The sequence below is a fragment of the Oncorhynchus mykiss genome, chromosome 5, assembly GCF_013265735.2.
Source record: "Oncorhynchus mykiss isolate Arlee chromosome 5, USDA_OmykA_1.1, whole genome shotgun sequence".
Classification (NCBI taxonomy): Eukaryota; Metazoa; Chordata; class Actinopteri; order Salmoniformes; family Salmonidae; genus Oncorhynchus; species Oncorhynchus mykiss.
Window position 1 is genome coordinate 71,605,730 of NC_048569.1, and position 22,565 is coordinate 71,628,294.

At 42.9% G+C, this 22,565-nt stretch overlaps 2 protein-coding genes across 5 annotated transcripts in view; one reads left to right on the forward strand and one right to left on the reverse strand.

Annotated features, from left to right (window-relative positions):
* Positions 1-22,565, forward strand: part of ralgps2 (Ral GEF with PH domain and SH3 binding motif 2) — a 134,526-nt gene that overhangs the window by 53,077 nt on the left and 58,884 nt on the right. For all 3 annotated transcript variants that reach the window (XM_021604204.2, XM_021604203.2, XM_021604205.2), the window contains exons 5-8: positions 4,679-4,762; positions 8,238-8,327; positions 8,475-8,567; positions 9,843-9,969. In XM_021604204.2, coding sequence (XP_021459879.1) covers positions 4,679-4,762; positions 8,238-8,327; positions 8,475-8,567; positions 9,843-9,969 — 394 coding nt within the window. The remainder of the gene's footprint in view (positions 1-4,678; positions 4,763-8,237; positions 8,328-8,474; positions 8,568-9,842; positions 9,970-22,565) is intronic.
* angptl1a (angiopoietin-like 1a) overlaps positions 15,444-22,565 on the reverse strand; it is a 40,292-nt gene continuing 33,170 nt past the window's right edge. For both annotated transcript variants that reach the window (XM_021604206.2, XM_021604207.2), the window contains exons 5-7: positions 18,019-18,212; positions 16,990-17,260; positions 15,444-16,778 (exon numbers count right to left, since the gene is read on the reverse strand). In XM_021604206.2, the coding sequence (XP_021459881.2) occupies positions 16,591-16,778; positions 16,990-17,260; positions 18,019-18,212 (653 nt within the window). In that variant the 3' untranslated portion in view covers positions 15,444-16,590. The remainder of the gene's footprint in view (positions 16,779-16,989; positions 17,261-18,018; positions 18,213-22,565) is intronic.

Consider the following 22,565-nt stretch of genomic DNA (forward strand, 5'->3'; position numbering starts at 1 on the left):
GGTTATCTGCAAGAACCCTGGCTAACAAATTTGAATCAGCAATGCAAAATTGTGTTTAGTTAGGTATTTATTAAATAAATAATTAATCACACAGAATTCACGTACACACAATTAATCATTAAAGGAACACGTCCCTAGTGGCGAAACAGATATGACAGCTTGTTACACAAAAGAAAAGGGGCTGGGTTTGAGTGAAAGAGCGGGAAGACTGAGGAACAAAGGGAAGAAGCTGTGCTATCGTAAATACAGTATCTTATGCATTCTAAATTACCGCCCATTTGGAAAAGGAAAATGCAATAAATATTTACTCTGAGCTGCGCTTCAGTATGTTGGTGGTAGATAGACTGTGTTGCCAAACCGAGTCCTCTGTCCTTTGAAGAATCTCTGGTGGTCACTTGGATAAGTTGTAGTAACGTCGTTGTGTGGTAGATGGAATACTCTCTGTTCCTTCCTTACCTGCGTTTGCAGCTGCGGACGCTAACTCAACGTCTAGGAGGTATCACTTCTGTCGTGAATAAGAGTTCAAAATTCATACCATTCGCAACCAAAGCTCATGCTGATGTTGGCTTCGTTCTGTAGTTATTATCTGAACCATTCTGACATAGGACCGTCGTCCTCGGAACAGGAAGTTATGTTGTCGTCAAGGCTTTATATAGGAAGGGAGAAAAGGGGTGTGTGACAGAAGTTGTAAACTGTCTCTTCACGTGGGCGTCCCATCAAATTATTTCATATTCAAACATTTAAATTGAACAACAAATCCATGTGAATCCGATAACTTGGATGTGTAGACTTTCCACTGTAGAGTTTGTCATCTTATCATTGATTAGAATGTCTCAGATGACAATTGAACTGACATCGTATTCCTTAAGTACCACCGCATATGTTCAATTGTTCGGATTACCAGAATATAATTCATTTCCCCCCACATTCTGATGTTCCCAGAATCTCTATGTTAACCAAGGGTTTTGCAAATGTAATATCAGTAGGGTGGAGAGGAAAAAGGGGGGTGAAGAGGTATTTATGACGGTCATAAACCTATCCCCCAGGCCAACGTCATGACAGTGGTTTCCAGTTTACAACAGGTCAAATAGTTTGTCCAGGGCCATCGATGTGTCTGCTTGGGGGGGAATATATACGGCTGTGATTATAGTCGAAGAGAATTCCCTTGGTAGATAATACGGTCGACATTTGATTGTGAGGAATTCTAAGTCGGGTGAACAGAAGGACTAGAATTCCTATATGTTGTTATGATCACGTCTCGTTAATCATAAGGCATACCCCCCTGCCCCTCTTCTTACCAGAAAGATGCTTGTTTCTGTTGGTGCGATGTGTGAAGATACCAGCTTGCTGCACCGACTCCAATAGCGTCTCTCCAGTGAGCCATGTTTCCGTGAAGCAAAGAACGTCAATCTCCGATGTCTCTCTGGAAGGCAACCCTTGCTCGGATTTCATCAACCTTGTTGTCAAGAGACTGGACATTGGCGAGTAGTATGGTAGGGAGTGGTGCGCAATGTGCCCGTCTCTGGAGCCTGACCAGAAGACCGCTTCGTTTGTCCCTTTTACGCCGACGTTGTTTAGGTTCACCGGCTGGGATCCGATCCATTGTCCTGGGTGGATGGCAAAACACAGGATCCGCTTCGGGAAAGTCATATTCCTGGTTGTAATGATGGTGAGTTGACGTTGCTCTTATATTCAGTAGTTCCTCCCGACTGTATGTAATGAAACCTAAGATTACCTGGGGTACCAATGTAAGAATTAACACGTAAAAAAACGAAATACTGCATAGTTTCCTAGGAACGCGAAGCGAGGCGGCCATCTGTCGGCGCAGGAACATTCTTTCCATGACGTAGGCTGACCAGATGAAAGCTATGATCCCTTACTGGTAACACTTGTTAAATCCACTTAATCAGTGTAGATGAAGGGGAGTAGACCGGTTAAAGAAGGATTGAGACTTATTGTGTATGTATGCCATTCAGAGGGTGAATGGTCAAAACAAAATATTCAAGTGCCTTTGAATGGGGTACAGTTGTAAGCTGTGGTGTAAAGTACTTCAGTAAAAATACTTGAAAGTACTACTTAAGTAGTTTTTGGGGTATCTGTACTTTAAATTACTATTTATATTTTTAACAACTTTTACTCCAGTACTTTCCAAAAGAAATATACTTTTTACACCATCCATTGTCCCTTGAATGCTTAGAAGGACAGGAAAATTGTCTAATTTACTCACTTCTCAAGAGAGCATCTGTGGTCATCTGATGCGGTGGAATCACTAAACATAAATACTTTGTTTGTAAATTGTCTGAGTGTTGGCGTGTCCCTGGCTATCAGTAAAAAAGCATCTAATGACACCCTTAATGTTCTGCGAGTGGTGTGAAGCAGCCGTTACATTACGAGCGTTTTCAAGTGCACCATTAGCGATGGTTTTGGGGAAACGGCTTGGCGATGTAACAATGCTCCTACGAAGGATATAGCGATGAACTTTTGGGAAACCGGCCCAGGACAGTAGTAAAACATGCACTATAGGCATTATAGACGCAGTGTCTCTGGGAAAATCATCTCCTACACATCACATAAAACTAGGCATGTAGGGATGCATACATATTCGCAGGATATGAGCTAACCACCATAAGACTAGCCAATAGGGGGCTGGAATGTAGGGCTTCTCAGCTGTAGCTAATGCCCCCCCTCACTCTCTCTATCCCCCTCATCCCACTCTTCTCAGCTATAGCCAATGCCCCCCCCTCACTCTCTCTAACCACCTCTCTTTTTCATCCCACTCTTCTCAGCTGTAGCTAATGCCCCCCCTCACTCTCTTTTAACCCCCTTTATCTCCCTCATCCCACTCTTCTCAGCTGTAGCTGATGCTCTTTAGGTCCACAGGGTGTGTGGCGCCTCAGGTTTTTACTGTGTTGACTGAAACAAGGCCCAGAGCAGAGAAGTGGCGGTGGTATCTCCGAGCTCAGCTCTGTTAGTGGTTTGGCAAGAGTTGATTTCGCTGTGTGTGTGTTTGTACTTGAAAATGCATGCTGTGGACTCATCCGTGTGTTAGCCAGAGCTGTGTACTTTACTGTGTGTCTGATGTAGCGATGGAAAGCTTTGAGGTGAGGGTAGGGCTGGGACCAACCAACTGCCAAGGCGACCAGTGCCTTTCAAGTAATGATCCAGAATTTGTTGTAAAAAGCTATTTTTCTGCTTTACTCTCAGTCATTGGCACCAATTCAACAATTATGGCACAGACATGACCACGTGACAATTGTAAGTAACGCAACAGCTATGTGGTAGGTTAATATCATTGATTGATTCTGACTGATTGATTCTGGTACTTGATCTCTAGGCCTTGACGATGTGGAAGCTAGCGACACCCATCTAAGAAGGTTTTTACAGAGTAGATCTTAGTCGCACAATTTTACGTCTAACTATATTTGGTGCAGTATTTCTCAATTAAAGAAATTGCATTAAAACGAGTAATCTCGTCATTACTGAAGAATCCCTGCTGTTGAACAATCACAGACAAAAGGGCGTAGACTTGTTCGGGCAGCCAAAAAGGTTGTCTGCCCGAACAACCGAAAAAACCCTAAACGAAGTCCAAAACTAATAAAAAAACATCACAATGTCATCATATATGCACAAACTCATCCGAACTCTTTCGGCTGGGAGGCATGCAGACGCCTTTAGTCAGTCTCCCAATGGCATATCCCAATGTGGGAGCCTTTATTAGGAGATGGGGAAGGAGAACACTGGAGGTGTGAATAACAAGAGCGGGATAGAGGGGTTGAGAGACAGGTAGAGGTGAGCGCATGTTTAAAGAGGAGTGTAGGTTAAATGAATGAGTCGTAAGTGACTGAGCTACTGGGCTAACACACACACACACACACACACACGCATTTGGTTCTCTCTTAGTGGTGTGGAGTCTGTCAGGGCAGCAGTGTAACAGTTTACTGAGGCCTGCTGAAAGCTGCTGTCAGGAGGCTCTGGACTCCTCACCACCTCGCTCTCTCTCTCCACTCCGACCTGCCAACTTCTACTTGTTCCCCTTCAAACACACAGGGACATTGCGTATGTTTCTTTGTGACGGCTCACTGGCCTGGTGAGGGGTGGTGGAGGAGGTTGCCTCCAGACAGCCAGTGTTAGAGGAGGTCATCTGGAGAGTAGTTCAGCTGATTAGTAGAGATTACACCACATTTTCCTACCCTTCAATCAAATTTTCCCTAATAATATCCCTGGCCCCTGATCCAGTTTGCTGTGCCCAGAGAAGTCTCTCTTCCCCTGCTGTCTGTGTGTGTGGTCTCGCCCCTTAGTGCTGGTACAGGGTCTGTCCAAGGGCACTAGTATCTGATTACTGGGATGATTGTTCACCCTCTGCTCTGAGGAAGCACAAGGTGGTGCAGAGTTTGATAGATTTGATTTGAATTTATTCGGTAGTTAAAAGTAGTATGCTGTTCAGCTGGAGGGAACGTTGGTGTTTCTATATGCCCTGTACGCCTCTCTCTGAACTGTTAAGAACAACCTGGGTTTGTCTTTTGTGGAAAACATTAACTCTTTACTACGTTCAAGACCAACTGTGAAAGTTGTTTAAATCTGTGTGTGTGTGTGACTGCTTTAGGATCTGTTGTGTGTTTTGGGTGTGTCATGTCACTCTGACACACACTATCACTTAACTGGGTGTTTGTGTGTTTAGGAGCTGTCGAGTTGTGGCTGGAACAAGAAGGAGAAGCACAGCTCTGCTCCCAATGCTGTGGCCTTCACCCGCAGATTCAACCAGGTAACACACACACACACACACACACACACACAGGCAGGCAGAAAAGCGGGGGGTGGACAGGGGGCGTAATGTACCCCTAGAGCTGAGTAATGAACCTTCAGTCTTGGCTAGCAGGTAATGGAGCGATTACATCCTCTCTTCACCACATCCCAAATCATCCCCTCTTCCCTAATCCTTTGTTTTGGAGGATGTCATGGTAACAAAACATACCTCCTGCTGACTTGTTGACTCATCTCCTATAGGGAACACACACTCAAACCCCGTCTGTCTCATTGTTTAGCCTCATCAGACTGATATGGCTAATGAAGGCTCAGAAGAGACCTTAGACTCCTTCCCTCACTCTCTCTGGTGTTCAACTGTTTGGACACATTTCTTTGTGATCTGAGAATGTGTTTGTGCATGGTTTTTTTGTGTGCGTGTGTCCCGCACTCTCAGTGCCCTGTGAAGTCATCCACAGGAAGCCCTCATGACCCACAGGCGGCCTTCACCTTTCATCCTGCTCTTTCTGCCCCTTCCCTGTCTCCAACCTCCCCAGTCTCTCCCTGCCCATTTAAGTGTCTTTAAGACCTTGTGGTCTCCGTATGAGATGTTAGAGGAATGTGTATCTGTGTAAACTTCCCCATTTCTAGGCTAGCCCAAACAGCCGTTACAGATGTTAGTTCACTGTACACCACAGGGCTGGCCGACAAGCAGCAGGCAGACGGACATCAGCGAAGGAAAGTGAGCCTTGTGAATAATGGGGCTTGGACAGGGAGAAGAGGCAGTCCCAGAGATGCTCCAGTCTTTGTACTCTTCCTTTAACTCTGTTATTGGTAGCAGTCTTTGGACAACAAGGGGAAGTCTGTTATTTCAGTCTAATACTGCTCAAGTCTAAATCAACCCTTAGCTAGCTCCATACTGCTTAGGTATGACTTCATGTTTATCTGAAAACACTGAATTAATGGAAGCAGTAAGGTAATTGTTCAACCTTGCACTCTGATAAAGGTTTTGGATTGAGTGTATAGGTTGGTATGACTGGAGAGGGGTAGCTGTTGAGTGGGATGTAGTGGGGAGTTGGGTACAGGGATGGAGAGGGGGAGCTGTTGAGAGGGATGTAGTGGGGAGTTGGGTACAGGGATGGAGAGGGGTGAAAAGGGGAAGGGGGGGTGTTAGGGTTAGAGCTAACGAAGGTTGAAGAGGGGTAGAGAAAGTTGTGGGTGGATGGTGCCTGAGAGGAGGCTGTTTCCTAAACCTAGTCCAGTTTCCCATAATGTAGGATCAGACTCTTTAGGTGGGTCACAGCCAGTACTACCGGGTGGCTACTTTAGACCGGGTCATGGTTTGAATTACACTTCAGTTTGTTTAGTGAGTCACTAGAAGTAGTTTCTGTTCAATAGATGTTTTTATTTTATTATATCGCTGTGAATGTTATTTAAGGTGACATTTGTCTTATATTAACATTGCATTTGAAAAAAGGGGGAAAAAAGAGTGAGTTTCGGGAATGTTCTCTCATGTAGCCTACCAGGACGTTTAGAATTAGTGTCATCTCTAACAAACACTCACCAGACAAGGTTGAGCTAGTGATGTTTAGGTATCTAGTCTAGACCTATACAAACGTTGAAGGCATCAGCCACTAACCTAACCCGAGCCAGGCCCAGCTGTATCCTCTTCAGCACTCCTTACCCAGGCAGTGAGAGAGGGAGCTATCGTAAACTGCTTTTGAGGGACTCAGCCATATTACAGAGCTAATCCACAGCTATCAGCTGGTGTCTCTGTTCCATACTATTTATGATGAAACAGCAGAGCTTTATAAGACCATAAACACTACAGGAAAGACAACTAAGAGCCTCTGCTTTTTCCTCTGGGCTGTAGAGTGCACACACATCGACACACGCAGAGAGACAGTGCACCTGTGTTGTAACAGCTGCCAGAAGCAACGGGGTGATTTACAGTGACATGAGGATAGTGTAGTGGCCATATTGGACATGCCTATAAACCTTCTCTGCTGGGAGTAGTATTACAAGGCTGATGCAGCTTTAGTTGGATATTATATGAGACTTTAGTGGCTTATAATATCACTGACCGCTGTGTCTGCACTGCACCTGTGGCTGAGGACAGGTGTGTCCGTGCTAGAGGGAAGAGATTGTTCAGGTGAACAGTACTGCCTCACTGTATTATGGGATTAGTTTTATTAGTGGATCTCCATTCTCTCCTCTGTCTCTCTCTGTCTGCTGGTCTTTATTTTCTCTCTCTTTCTGTTATTTACTGCAGTGTTTTAGATTCTAGCCTGTGCCTCCTGTTTACTATTCCCTTCGTCTTGACTTCCATGGAGCAAAAACACTGACTTTTCTGAAGAGGCACTCAAACCAGATGCAGGCCAGTGAATAACTTGACATTTTGAGTCAAGGTGTTTGGACATCTCCTGAGCCTGAGGGTAGTGTCGTGGTGTGACTGTCGCACCAATTGTAGGACCCTTTTGGTGTAGTTCATAGCATGCTAGGATTTAGAGTCTAGGCTGTTAGAGAAAAGTGATTTTCCTACCCTGCAACACTTCAACCACTCTAATATCTTACGTGACTGTGACCCACAGTGGGTTTCTATACAGAGCCACCTGCAGTTAGCTAATATCTCACACTGTCCCCGGTGTGTCTGGTTTTGTTAACCAGAGCAACCCCCCTCTCCCCCTTCCCATCTTCAGCACAACCCTGCACCGTACAGTAGAATCATAGTCTCACACACAACCTCTCTAAAGGTTTGGAGATGGGAAGAGAGAAAGTGAGTGGGAGGAAGAGCGTGACTCCTGGAGAGATGGAGATAAAGCCAGTGAGTGGGAGAGTAGGCAGTGTAAGCGAGTGACGGAGAGTTAGATAAGGGGAGCTATGGTTGCAGAGGTGAAGACTTCAGGGACCATTGGTATTGTGTATAGTTGATGACATTGATGTCTTTGTCTATTACACAGACAGGCTGGACCTATTTCCTTTGTCCTGTGGTTAGGTGACATCAGCACTCTAGATCTCATCTTGGATCTGCCCTGATCTCTCTCTCGAACAGTGTACAGACAGCTGTAGACTATAAAAGACTCAGGAGGCCTGATATCAGCTTATTCTTTCCCCATTACTTCTCATCTTTCTTTCCTCTCTCATGAGGGCTGTTGGACCAGATGCTGACTGATTTATTGACCTTATTTGCTTTGCTATGAGAGAAGATCTGTGCATGTGTGAGAGAGAGCTCTTGGCCAATGGCCATTGATGACTTGGTCCGATCACTTTGTTCTGTCTGGGGGTTAACACACACAGACAGACCTCATTCACTCACAACATGTCAGGAACCAAGGCAGGAACATTGTACGGTACCTGATGTTAGATCTCAGCCAGCTATCACATTTGAGTGTGTGTTTGTCTTTGTTGGGAAGTGCTCCTTAACCATCGGTCTGCTTTTTGTTCAGCACTTTGTGCTATGCATTTATTGCCGTTGGTTGATTGTTTTGTGTCTCCAGACGACTTTCTGGGTGGTGAGGGAGATCCTGCATGCTCAGACCCTGAAGATCAGAGCTGAGGTACTCAGTCTCTACATCAGAACTGCCAAGGTACACGCACTGTACTCTACTGCTTATGCTCTACAGTAGTACTTTGTGAAGGAAGAACCACAGATTCTTGATTCATATTCACGAGTGGACAATAAATATATTGTAATGTGAAAGTGTGTGTATTCATCCGTGTTCTGTTCCCAACAGAAACTGTGTGACATAAACAACCTGCATGCAGTGATGGCTGTGGTGTCAGGCCTACAAAGCGCTCCCATCTATAGACTCTCCAAGACATGGGCGGTGAGTTACTGTGTCCCTGCAGCTCAAAACAATGATCTCTAACAGCTCTCTACAACCAACTGAGATGTGTTGACGGTGTGAAGGGCAGTCGCATATGTAAATGGTCCTCCTCTATTTCACCAGTTATTACACTGTCAATACATTGCTGGAATATGTAATGGTCTTGTGTATTGGAAGCATCTGTGCAGAAACCTCAGATCAGAGAAATTTGCAAGAGGGAGCGGTCTGATTCTGATCCATCCTCAGACGGACAGAGCCTTGGAGATTAGAGCTGACATAATGACATACTGATGCGGTGATGTCATGGTGGAAATGTAATATTAATGTGAGTGATATAAACCCCAGTAGTCAGCAGTACACACAGCAGACAGCCAGAAAATCCTCTGGACCACTAGACCTGCCTGGCCAGAGAGACCGGCACACCTGCTCCTAGTCAACACACACACACTCTCTCAAACACACTGTGGATAACTTTAGGCCGTGGCCAGAGCAGAACTTATCCCTCACCCAGAGCTCCTGTGGATATCGTCAGTAGTGTTATCACGACGTCTCCTGAGATCCTGCTGAGCTGTTATGACAACTGTTGCAATGTGACTTAAGCATTACGATGATCATACCAGATGCATCGTTATTTACCAGCCATGTTTGTAAGTGTTATCCAAACAAGCACGTAGAGAGAAAGTTTGCCAAGTGCGAAAGAAAAGCAGTGCTGCTCTCGAATCAGCTTTTGCCATTCAAATCTTACCTTAACATTGGAGTTATTCCACAATACTGATGACAAATCAGCTCCAAGAGCGGTATTACCACCTATGACTGCAAATATGCTATTGAGGCGGCTTATCGTGCTTACCCGATAATAATGCACTAAATCAGATTGTGCATGTTATTGTGTTCATGTTGTCCCTCATGAAACACATTGAGGCAAAAATTAGACGGTAGTCATGTTGCAAAATATAACTCAATTGATTGAACATGAAATTGATTTCATTATGATTGAACTTGTAGACACTCGCTAGTATCATGGCAAAGTAACAAAACCCAAAGCTAATTTAACTTCTATAGGAAAACAGCCCTAATGTTGGAAGTTAACGTCATTGTTGTTATCCAGAGTCGCATCAATTTATTGTTCAATCTATAGCACATAATATTTTAAAGAACCATAAAGTTAGGTCTGCTTCGTGGTTTGCCATGGTAAAAATATTGCGATACTGGTGTTGTCACGGCCCTAGTATGTTTACAATAACTCAACTCAAACATATTTCTCTGTCTCTCTAGTTGTTGAGTCGGAAGGACAAAACAACGTTTGAGCGGTTGGAGTATCTCATGGCCAAAGAAGACAACTACAAACGTCTCCGAGACTACATACGCAGCCAGAGCATGAACTCCTGTATACCGTACCTGGGTAAGACACACACACACACTTCCTATTTTAAAGTGACGTTTTCACGAGTCCCCCATATTATGTCCCCAGCAATCACTGATAACCACAATAAGCTGCACCCACTGGTAAAAGTCATCACAATTTACAGTATACCTCTTTCCCATTTGTCACTCTACCCTTTATGTTTGTATTTCCTCTGCTCCATCCTTTTTATATTTATTTCCTCTGCTCCATCCTTTTTATGTTTATTTCCTCTGCTCCATCCTTTTTATGTTTATTTCCTCTGCTCCATCCTTTTTGTTTATTTCCTCTGCTCCATCCTTTTTGTTTATTTCCTCTGCTCCATCCTTTTTGTTTATTTCCTCTGCTCCATCCTTTTTATGTTTATTTCCTCTGCTCCATCCTTTTTGTTTATTTCCTCCATTTATGTTTCCTCTGCTCCATCCTTTTTGTTTATTTCCTCTGCTCCATCCCTTTTGTTTATTTCCTCTGCTCCATCCCTTTTATGTTTATTTTCTCTGCTCCATCCTTTTTATGTTTATTTCCTCTGCTCCATCCTTTTTGTTTGTTTCCTCTGCTCGATCCTTTTTGTTTGTTTCCTCTGCTCCATCCTTTTTATGTGTATTTCCTCTGCTCCATCCTTTTTATGTTTATTTCCTCTGCTCCATCCTTTTTGTTTGTTTCCTCTGCTCCATCTTTTTTGTTTGTTTCCTCTGCTCCATCCTTTTTGTTTATGTTTCCTCTGCTCCATCCTTTTTATGTTTGTTTCCTCTGCTCCATCCTTTTTGTTTATGTTTCCTCTGCTCCATCCTTTTTGTTTGTTTTCTCTGCTCCATCCTTTTTGTTTGTTTCCTCTGCTCCATCCTTTTTGTTTATTTCCTCTGCTCCATCCTTTTTGTTTGTTTCCTCTGCTCCATCCTTTTTGTTTGTTTCCTCTGCTCCATCCTTTTTGTTTGTTTCCTCTGCTCCATCCTTTTTGTTTGTTTCCTCTGCTCCATCCTTTTTGTTTGTTTCCTCTGCTCCATCCTTTTTGTTTGTTTCCTCTGCGCCATCCTTTTTGTTTGTTTCCTCTGCTCCATCCTTTTTGTGTTTCCTCTGCTCCATCCTTTTTATGTTTCCTCTGCTCCATCCTTTTTGTTTATTTCCTCTGCTCCATCCCTTTTGTTTATTTCCTCTGCTCCATCCCTTTTATGTTTATGTTTCCTCTGCTCCATCCTTTTTGTTTGTTTCCTCTGCTCCATCCTTTTTGTTTATGTTTCCTCTGCTCCATCCTTTTTATGTGTGTTTCCTCTGCTCCATCCTTTTTATGTTTATTTCCTCTGCTCCATCCTTTTTGTTTATGTTTCCTCTGCTCCATCCTTTTTGTTTATGTTTCCTCTGCTCCATCCTTTTTGTTTGTTTTCTCTGCTCCATCCTTTTTGTTTGTTTCCTCTGCTCCATCCTTTTTATGTTTATTTCCTCTGCTCCATCCTTTTTATGTTTATTTCCTCTGCTCCATCCTTTTTATGTTTATTTCCTCTGCTCCATCCTTTTTATGTTTATTTCCTCTGCTCCATCCTTTTTGTTTATTTCCTCTGCTCCATCCCTTTTATGTTTATTTCCTCTGCTCCATCCTTTTTGTTTATTTCCTCTGCTCCATCCTTTTTATGTTTATTTTTTCTGCTCCATCCTTTTTGTTTATTTCCTCTGCTCCATCCTTTTTGTTTATTTCCTCTGCTCCATCCTTTTTATGTTTATTTCCTCTGCTCCATCCTTTTTATGTTTATTTCCTCTGCTCCATCCTTTTTATGTTTATTTTCTCTGCTCCATCCTTTTTATGTTTATTTCCTCTGCTCCATCCCTTTTATGTTTATTTTCTCTGCTCCATCCTTTTTGTTTATTTCCTCTGCTCCATCCTTTTTATGTTTATTTCCTCTGCTCCATCCTTTTTGTTTATTTCCTCTGCTCCATCCCTTTTGTTTATTTCCTCTGCTCCATCCCTTTTATGTTTATTTTCTCTGCTCCATCCTTTTTGTTTATTTCCTCTGCTCCATCCTTTTTGTTTATTTCCTCTGCTCCATCCTTTTTGTTTATTTCCTCTGCTCCATCCCTTTTGTTTATTTCCTCTGCTCCATCCCTTTTATGTTTATTTTCTCTGCTCCATCCTTTTTATGTTTATTTCCTCTGCTCCATCCTTTTTGTTTGTTTCCTCTGCTCCATCCTTTTTGTTTGTTTCCTCTGCTCCATCCTTTTTGTGTTTCCTCTGCTCCATCCTTTTTGTTTATTTCCTCTGCTCCATCCCTTTTGTTTATTTCCTCTGCTCCATCCCTTTTATGTTTATGTTTCCTCTGCTCCATCCTTTTTGTTTGTTTCCTCTGCTCCATCCTTTTTGTTTATGTTTCCTCTGCTCCATCCTTTTTATGTGTGTTTCCTCTGCTCCATCCTTTTTATGTTTATTTCCTCTGCTCCATCCTTTTTGTTTGTTTCCTCTGCTCCATCCTTTTTGTTTATGTTTCCTCTGCTCCATCCTTTTTGTTTGTTTTCTCTGCTCCATCCTTTTTGTTTGTTTCCTCTGCTCCATCCTTTTTATGTTTATTTCCTCTGCTCCATCCTTTTTATGTTTATTTCCTCTGCTCCATCCTTTTTATGTTTATTTCCTCTGCTCCATCCTTTTTATGTTTGTTTCCTCTGCTCCATCCTTTTTATGTTTGTTTCCTCTGCTCCATCCTTTTTGTTTGTTTCCTCTGCTCCATCCTTTTTATGTTTCCTCTGCTCCATCCTTTTTGTTTGTTTCCTCTGCTCCATCCTTTCCTCTCTGGGAGCTGGCAGCACAGACTGTCTGAACACTAACAAACCCCAGGAATCCCCTATGAACTAGAGCACCATCAATCTTTCTCGCTCTCTCTCTCTCTCTCGGCCCTTCTCTCACACGGTCTCTGTCTGTGTGGTTGTTTTCCTGGATTTTATTGTAGGCCTGTTTTTTCTACCTGTGTTCTTTGAGGGCTAGATTGAAGGTTTCCTGTTTTATTAAAGCTAAAACCATACTTCACTCATGTTTTTGGTTCATGTTGTGATTCACACAGGATGAATGTGAAAGGCAGGAATCTCACTCTCTCTCTCTCTCACACACACACACACACACACACACACACACACACACACACACACACACACACACACACACACACACACACAGGTGTTAGGGGTTTCTCAGCTCTGTAAAGACAAGAAGTCAGATTGGTGCATGCTGTTTCACAGCATTATATATTTGCATGCATCTTCACACTGTGTGTGTGTGGAGAGAGATCCAGTCATGCTGGTGTCATTTCTGAGCACATGGCATTACGTTTCTCTTTATAGCCTGGCCAGCATCCCTGTCAGAGGCTTTATAGAAGAGAAGTGAGGAAAGTAATAATACAGAGAGCTAAAACAGTGTGTGTGCACAGGCACATGTGTTTCAGAGTACAGATCAATGTTTTAGGTTTTGTGTGAAAGTTGTGTAGGGTGCTAGGCTGAGCTACTCTGGCAGACTGGGGGGAAAATGATGCTGTGTATGTTGTACAGCATATCTGAAACGCATTAATACTCGGTCATTCTCTACTGCTACAATTCTACCACGTCGTTAGAGAAAGAAACTGAGGGAGAGGATGAGAGAGCGAGGGAGGCACAGTGCTGGCATAGAAGCAGCCATATCCTAAAGTGTGTGTGTGTGTGTGCAGTGATTGATTGACTTCCCTCTGATTGTTTTCATAGGCTGCGTTCACATAGGCAGCACAATTTTGATATTTTTCCCCACGTAATTTTTTTTTTTACCGATCAGCTCTTTTTCAGAGCTGATCTGAATGGTCAAAAGACAGATTAGTGAAAAGTGTGTTTGTGTGCGTGTTCCGTTTCTGTGTTCTTCAGTGGAACCCTGATCCTATGAGAGCTCTTTGTCCACCTGTGATTGTCTCATAAACAGGCAAGTAAAGTAGAGGTTTGTTCATCTGATTGTGTGCAAATCAGAGATGTGTAATAATTATAGTACAAACAGGCAAACAAGCTTGCTCTGTTAACAAGAGGTTGTTCTCATTTGAGGTAGCTGCTGTACCTTACAAAACCCCTCCAGTCAATTTAAAAAACTTTTGTACCTCTTTCCTCCAGCATCTTCAGAAGGTCCTTTGCTGCTGTTCTGGGATTGATTTGTACTTTTCACACCGAAGTACGTTCATCTCTAGGAGACAGAACGCGTCTCCTTCCTGAGCGGTATGACGGCTGCTTTGTCCCATGGTGTTTGTCCTTGCGTACTATTGTTTGTACAGATTAATGTGGTATCTTCAGGAGTTTTTATAAACTACTCCCAAGGATGAACCAAACTTGTGGAGGTCTACAATTTATTTTCTGAAGTCTTGGCTGATATCTCTTGATTTTCCCTTGATGTCAAGCAAAGAGGCACTGAGTTTGAAGGTAGGCCTTGAAATACATCCACAGGTACACCTCCAATTGACTCAAATGATGTCAATTTGCCTATCAGATGCTTCTAAAGCCATGGCATAATTTTCTGGAATTTTCCAGGCTGTTTAAAGGCACAGTTAATTTAGTGTATGCAAATGTCTGACCCATTTGAATTGTGATACAGTGAATTATAAGTGAAATAATCTCTGTAAACAATCTCTGTAAACCAAAAGTAGATGTTCTAACCGACTTGCCAAACAAAACTAGTTTGTTAACAAGAAAGTTGTGGAGTTGTTGAAAAACGAGTTTTAATGACTCCAACCTGTGTGTATGTAAACTTACGACTTCAACTGTATGTCTTTGTAAAACTGGAAATCGAGTATTTTACATGGAACGAATGTCCCCCTCCTTCCTCCTGTCTTTTTTCACCCCCCCCCCCCCTTTCTCTTCTGTGTCCTTGTCCTTTTTGTCTTCCATCTAGCCGCTATGTTCATGCCCTCGCTATGCTGATCTCTGTTAATCTTTCGTTTCCCCTCTACCTCAGTATCATCTTTCCCTATTTTCTTTCTCTCCCTCCATTTTTACATCTTTGTAGCCCAGACTACCAGCTCTCTTTTGCTCGCTCTCTGAACTACAATCAATCAAATGTACTTAAAGCCCCTTTTTACATCAGCAGATGTCAGAGTGCAATACAGAGACCCATCCAAAAAACCCAAACAGCAAGCAATGCAGATGTAGAACTACAGAAATGTGGTTCTCATTGTTCCTTCTCTCCTTGTCTTTAGAAAAGTGTTCCTGTCCTCCTTCTCTCTCCCCCTCACTTCACCTCCTCTACTCTCCACGGCTGCATTCTTTCATTATGAACTCCTCCATAGAAGACCCATCCTCCATTTTTACTACTTCTCTGTTCCTTACAGCTCATTCATACAGCGCTGTAATCAAACGTATAATGTAAATGCCAGCTGTGACCGAGCAGACTTACTAGTTTGACTGACTGTACACCATGTTCACTCAATGTCCTGGATGTTATTGTCTGTTTGCCATGGCGTGGTTGAAGGAGAGACGGACCAGGTGAGGCGTGGTGAGGACAGAGGGTATTTAGAAACCGTTTTATTTAGTATTTAACTACATGGAAAGTGATGGCAGAGCATGGCAGGTATTTACCTCCGTCAACTTGACGTTTGTCTGTGCTGATTTTTTAATTTTTTTTTATTTTTTTGAAATTATTATTATTATAATTTTTTACTGGAATAAACAGAAAGGCCATACCAGGGTTAACTTGAGCAGGGCGTGACTGACTATACTCATTATAAATACGTTGATAAATAACAGAAGGGAGAGACCATGGAGGAAACATTTGGCTTCAGCAGAATCATACGTCTTAAATTAACTCTCGCAAATAAAACCAAATATATTTACATACCAAAGCGAGCTGGGCTGTTCTCACATCACAAAGCACATTGTTACAATCCGTTTCCTCTCTGTGGGAACCCTGAAACAACAAGCCCAAACAAAGCAAGCGAGAGAGGGGGTGAGAGTTAAATGTACATGAAGACTGTACCAAGTCTTGTCAGCCTGGGGGGGGGGCGGGCATGCCTCTCAACCCTGACTGTGGAACGTTTTTAACTGATGACATCATAAGGAACTTATTCAATCTTTAGTACGCTGTGAAGAAAGGCATTCACTAGCAACAGACCCAGCTAGAGATTAGCAAAATAAAAAGGCAAAATTAACCATTTATTTTCCAGTCAACATGTGTGAAATAAGCATCTGAAATTCCTAATGTAACCACCTTCATAGCGTATTGAAGTTTGACATTGTGGAGGACCATACAGAGTATAACATAGTGACTGTTGTAGAAGGCTGTGGCAGCTAGCTCTGTGTTAGAGTTCATACTTTGTCTGTCCACTGCTGTCTTTCACAGCACTATCATATGGCTGTCTGGCCATGCTAGGAGAGGACTCCATAGAAGCACAGCTGAAACAATAGCAGAACACTGTCATCTTCCCTTCAGAGAGGCTGAAGAAGAACCAGGGTTTCCATGAAGCAGTTTGATTTGGGTCTCGACAGTTAAACAGCTTCTCTGCTCCGCTTAAAAATGTATGGAAGGAAAATAATGTGATGATGGGTAGCTTGGTGGAGAAGTTGAGACGTCACAGGGTGGGAGGGTTGGGATTAGGATGGGTCAAAGGTCATGGCATAGATAGTGGGGTGGAGACTGTTCCAGGCTCAGTCGATAGGTCGTATCATTATACGGACAGACTTGAGGGAGTACGATCCTCCTCCGTACTCAGCCCAGAAGATTCCATCCTGGAACTTACTGCGGTAAACCCCTCCGCTGTACCACACTCCATTCAGGTTGGTCTGACCACAGGCGTTGTACCACCAACCTCCCTTATGGAAGTGGGCACAGTTACCTAGCAATGGGAGAGGAGGAGAGAAAGGCTTAGTGGTACAGAATATTCTAGTGGTAGTTGTCACTTGAGCAGAGATGTTACAGAGATGGACCACAGTACAGAGAAGCTTGAGCAACAGTGTGCTTGGGAAACTGTAGCATAGCAGTGTGTTGGTGTACTAGTACAGTATTGTACTTGTATTCTAGCGTACACTGTTTTTCCCTTGTTTTACCTGAGAAAACATCCTTGTCCCTGTCCAGCGTGGTGAACATTTTCCCATTGTGGCTGCTGAGGGAGTCTCCAGCGTTTCCCTGGTAGGTGCCCAGTCTCAGGCGGTAGCCCTCACTCTCAGGCTCCAGGCGGAAGCTGCTGTACTCAGCATACACCTTCTTCCCCACCCAGTCCTCCAGCTCTACCAGCAGCCTGTAGTCCCCCTGCTTTGCCAGGTTAAAGATGTTCTCCAGACCCAGCCAGTATTCACCATCTATGTTCCCAAAGCCTTTCTGTAGGGGGAGAGACACAGCAGGTTATATTATATATGCTTTCCAGGTTCCAAGGGTTTCTAGTAAATGGTTAAAGGTTTGTGAGTTGTGTGGTGGTTGTGTAGTTTCACACCTAAAGCATTTAGAATGTTCCGGTCATCCACCAACTAGCCTAAACGGCAGCAGTTTTTCTAGTCAGGAGCAGAAGGAACCACACCTCTATCTGCAGACAGTAGATACAGTCACGCTCAGAGGACAAAAATGGTTAGTCAGTCGGTAGACTCCACTAATGTGATTTCTCGCCACATCATGTTAAAGGAAGCCAAACCTTCAGAATCAATGGAACATGTTGAATCTCAGTTGGAGACGATAATGTGTCAAAGTTCTGCCTCTGCTTTCCCAGTCAAGGTGAATTAACTGGCTGTGACAGGGGAGAAAGACTATGGGGGCTGCACAGATACCACACACACAGACGCACACATTGGCAGGGCCAGGGCTTTCTCCAGAGTGATGGAGTGTGTTAGCAGCCCAGAGTGTGTTGGCGGAATGGTGTTGCTTATGTAACAAAGGAGGGGAGATTAGGGGGACGTGGAGCTTCTTACATCAGCCACTCCCTGTCCCTGCTGGGGTCACAGCTGATTGGAGGTTTGAGGGAGAGGGCTGGACTTTACAGGCCATGGGTTAGCTCCAATGGCTCAGTGGTTAACAATAGACCGATGGATGCAGATACTTTTGTTCTCTCGGTGTGTGTCAGTGTGTGATCGTCTGCGCTACACCACCTTGTAGTTCTCCCAATTCCTGAAGAAGTTGACCGATCCATCCTTCCTTCTCTGTAACACGGTCCAGCCTCCATTGTCTAAGCTGTGTTCACACCAGGCCTGGATCAGCTGTTCATTACTCTCTGCCTTCAGCAGGTACATCCCACTGGTGCTGTGGCCCGCCTGGCGCACCTGGTAGCAGTCCTTAAACGGACCTGAGAGAAAGGAGAGGGGGGAGGGAGGAATGGGTCAGTGCCTGCGTCGTCATAGCCAATGTCTCTACTCTGTTTGTTCTTCAGTGCTGCTTCTATGACATAACATCCTCTTCACTAATCACCAAACCATATCCTGCCTCAGGTGAATAAGATGTCTTCTTTCATCACAGACACAAAATACATTATGTAGCGTCTGTACAAAACAACCTTCACACCAAATCAAAACCTACAACCTGATTTTGGACAGAATTATGGAATCACCTGAAAGGTTTACAACTACCAAATATTATTATTCCAAAACTATACAGCAAATGCTCTGGAAAACAACAGAAACCTGAACACCATCCAACCTGGACCTGAGTTAGTAATGTTTAGTCTAAAGCTATATTTTATTTCCAAAAGCCAGGAAGAAAAATAAATACTTTACTTTATAAGGACTGAATGCTAAATTAAGGCTGCCAAGCTTGATACAACTTCAATTAGCACTGACGTGAGAGGTCTCAAAGCCCTTTCCATTGTTGGGCTAGAGTCGCACAGTCTACTCCAACCAAATGGAGAAGCCTTAGAAGCTGCCTCCCGCTGTTCAGAGGTAATTAAAATACAATGCCCTGTGTATGAAAATAATGATAAGGCACGAAAAGAGCACAAAATGAAGCTCCTTATGGAATATGCTTATATCCACCCTGCTACCAGAAATATCCTGCTACCATACAGCTGTTAAACTCAAGTATTTCCCGTGACTGTGCCTCAAAACCAAATGTTTACCTGGCCCACCACTCCACTCTGGACTTGAACAGCCTTTATGACCAGGTCTACCTATACAAGGCAGCAGTGCCCCCTCCGGACCTATGCATAGAGGACCCACGCTAAGAGGGCCTACATCGACCACATAACCTCCCCCCAAGTCAACCATGTCCACATTCCATTTAGGCCCCCTCAGATCAGATCTATGGCCCTCCTGCCCACCCCATGCACACACCCTCACAAGAGGGCCTCATCATGGAAGTCACACACATATGCACAGGCCATGAGCATGCAAACTGGCCAAACCCCCACTCTTACACTAGCCCAAGCCAGATTCTCAGCCACACGACCAAACACACGACCAACAACATTGGACATTTTATGGAACACAAAGCCTTCACTATCTCATCCTGGAATATCCAAGGTCTGAGGTCGTCTGCCTTTGGCCTAAAGAGCAGGAACCTGAACTTCATCAAAGACATTGAAATACAGACAGTCATCCTACAAGAAACATGATACAGAGGAGATGGACCCATTGGTTTCCCTCCCTTGTCCCTCTCCCTCCCTTTGTCCCTACCCCCCATTGGCCCTCTCCCTCCCTCTTGGCCCTCTCCTTGGCCTACCCCCCCTTGGACCTCTCCCTCCCCCTTGTCCCTCTCCCTCCCCCTTTCGTCTTGTCCCCTTGTCCTTGTCCCTCTCCCTCCCCCTTTCGTCTTGTCCCTCTCCCTCCCCCTTTCGTCTCGTCCCCTTGTCCCTCTCCCTCCCCCTTTTGTCTTGTCCCCTTGTCCCTCTCCCTCTCCCCCTTAGCCCCCTCCATTTTTCCCTGCCATCAGGCCTTTCTCTCTGGACTCTTTCCTCTTCAGTCCTTTCAACTGCCAATAGTCCCAGCATTATTAGATTAGGAAAGTGCTGCTCTGCCTGAAGGAACTTTAGACTCACTCATGTGACACACACACACACACGCACACACACACAACACTTAGACTTTACGCTGGGGGCTATTTTAGTTGGTTATTTTGCCAGGTTTCCTTCAGATGTGACGATTGGCATTCAGGCCACTGTGTTCTTGGGGACCTTCAATGCGGCAGAAATGTTTTGGTACCATTCCCCAGATCTGTGCCTCGACACAATCCTGTCTCGGTGCTCTACAGGCTATTCCTTCGACCTTATTGCTTGGTTTTTGTTTTGACATGCACTGTCAATTGTGGGACCTTTTTTTTAGACAGGTGTGTGCCTCTCCAAATTGTGTCCAATCAATTGAATTTACCACAGTTGGACACCAATCAAGTTGTAGAAACATCTCAAGGATGATCAATGGAAACTGGATGCACCTGACCTCATTTTCGAGCAAAGACTGAATGCATATGTAAATAAGGTATTTCAGTTTTTCATTTTTAATTGGCAAAAAATTCTAAAAGCCTGTTTTCACTTTGTCATTATGGGCTATTGTGTGTAGATTGCTGAGGATTTTTGTTTATTTAATCAATTTTAGAATAATGCTGTAACGTAGCAAAATGTGGAAAAGGCAAGGGGTCTGAATACTTTCTGAAGGCACTGTATATGGAAAAATTTGTTTAAACATTTTGACCAATCGATTGGTTGAAAGAACAGGACATCTCTGTTGACCACTTTTTTTTTGTTGTTGTCCGTAACGATTTACAAGCATTCCCAAAACATGATGCACAGTACTCCGTAATGTGTTGGATTGGATTTGCATTCAAGACAAAAAGTAAATTGCTTTGCCACATTTTTTGCAGTTTTAATTTAGTGCCTTGTTGTAAAACGGGATGCATGTTTTGGATTATTTGTATTTTGTACAGGCATCCTTTTTACTCTGTCGATTAGCTTAGTATTGTGGAGTAACTGCAATGTTGTTGTTCCATTCCCCTGTCACAGCCATTAAACTCTAACTGGTTTTTTTTAAGTCACCATTGGCCTCATGGTGAAATCCCTGAGCGGTTTCCGTCCTCCAGCAACTGAGTTAGGAAGGACGCCTGTATCTTTGTAGTGACTGGGTGTATTGATACACCATCCAAAGTATAATTAATACCATGCTCTAAGGGATATTCAATGTCTGCTTTTTTTTACCCATCTACCAATAACCGGCCTTTGCGAAGCATTGGAAAACCTCCCTGGTCTTTGTGGTTGAATCTTTTTGAAATTCAGTGCTCGACTGAGGGACCTTACAATTACCTGTATGTGTGGGGTACAGAGATGAGGTAGTCGTCATAAAATCATGTTAAACACTATTATTGCACACAGAGCGAGTCCATGCAACTTAAGTCCAAGATGGCGTAGCAGTCAGGCGTCTTGTAACATTTTGCTTAATGTTTAAACCGCGTTAAAACGTTTTCAAAAGATCTTAAAATTCCATGGCAATGTACAATGTAGAATAATGGTCCTATTACGTCTGTATGACCACTAGGGTTTGTTAATGAAGCTCTATCTACTGCAACCCTTTCCAGCCATAGAACACAGCTACAGTAACATGATGATAGCTACAATTGGTAACTTTTCAGACAATAAAAAAGTGACAATTCTGCTCTGGCATAATGTTCATTATTTGTTTTCCGTAACAACAAATGTCGCTGATTTGATTAGCTGCTGTTTTTATATTGGGGGGGTGATAAGCTTTAATATTGCAGATTGTGGCTTCCGTCAACGTAATTGTCTGCATAATTTCCTATCCCCCATTTATAGAGTACCAGTACAGTTTGGACACACCTACTCATTCAATAATTTTTCTTACATTTTTACTATTTACATTGCAGAATAATAGTGTAGACTATCTATGAAATAACACACATGGAATCATGTAGTAACCAAAAAAGTATTAAACAAGTCAAATATATTTTAGATTCACCCTTTTCCTTGATGACAGCTTTGCACACACTTGGCATTGTATATTTTTCCCTAACCCTAACACCCCTCCCCTAATTAGAGTAAACTAATGAAAAACAACACTTAGGCTTCTACTTCCAGCTTATACATACTATATACATTTTACGAACACAGTATATTATACATTAGTTATCGTGTTATTTTTTGTCTCACACTTCAGCTCAACCCCTCCCATCTATCTCCGAACATCATCCAGTTTTGATTTCTATTTGCCAAATATTTTTCAACTGTGCTGTGGTGTTTCACAACAGTTCTGAACCTTTCTATTATCATAAATTCTAAAGATTGTAAATGAAAGATACATGTTTTTGCTAAGATTATATTATTGTTTGATTTGACTGACTTTTCAAATCACAGAGCAGTACTATTTGCACAGTTGGTTCCAGGTAAATGTTGCAATTCTACAGCCATTCCTGAACCTGTGACCAAAAACAAGCTACCAAATCAAAAATCTTGTGGTTTTCTTCGCAGCAAAATCTGCAGCGCTGGGATGGTTTTATCATATATATATATATATATATATATATATATATATATATATATATATATATATATATATATATATATATATATATATATATATATATATATATATATATATATATATATATATATATATATATATATATATATATATATATATATATATATATATATATGAGAGAGAGAGACTACACATACAGTTGAAGTCGGAAATTTAAATACACC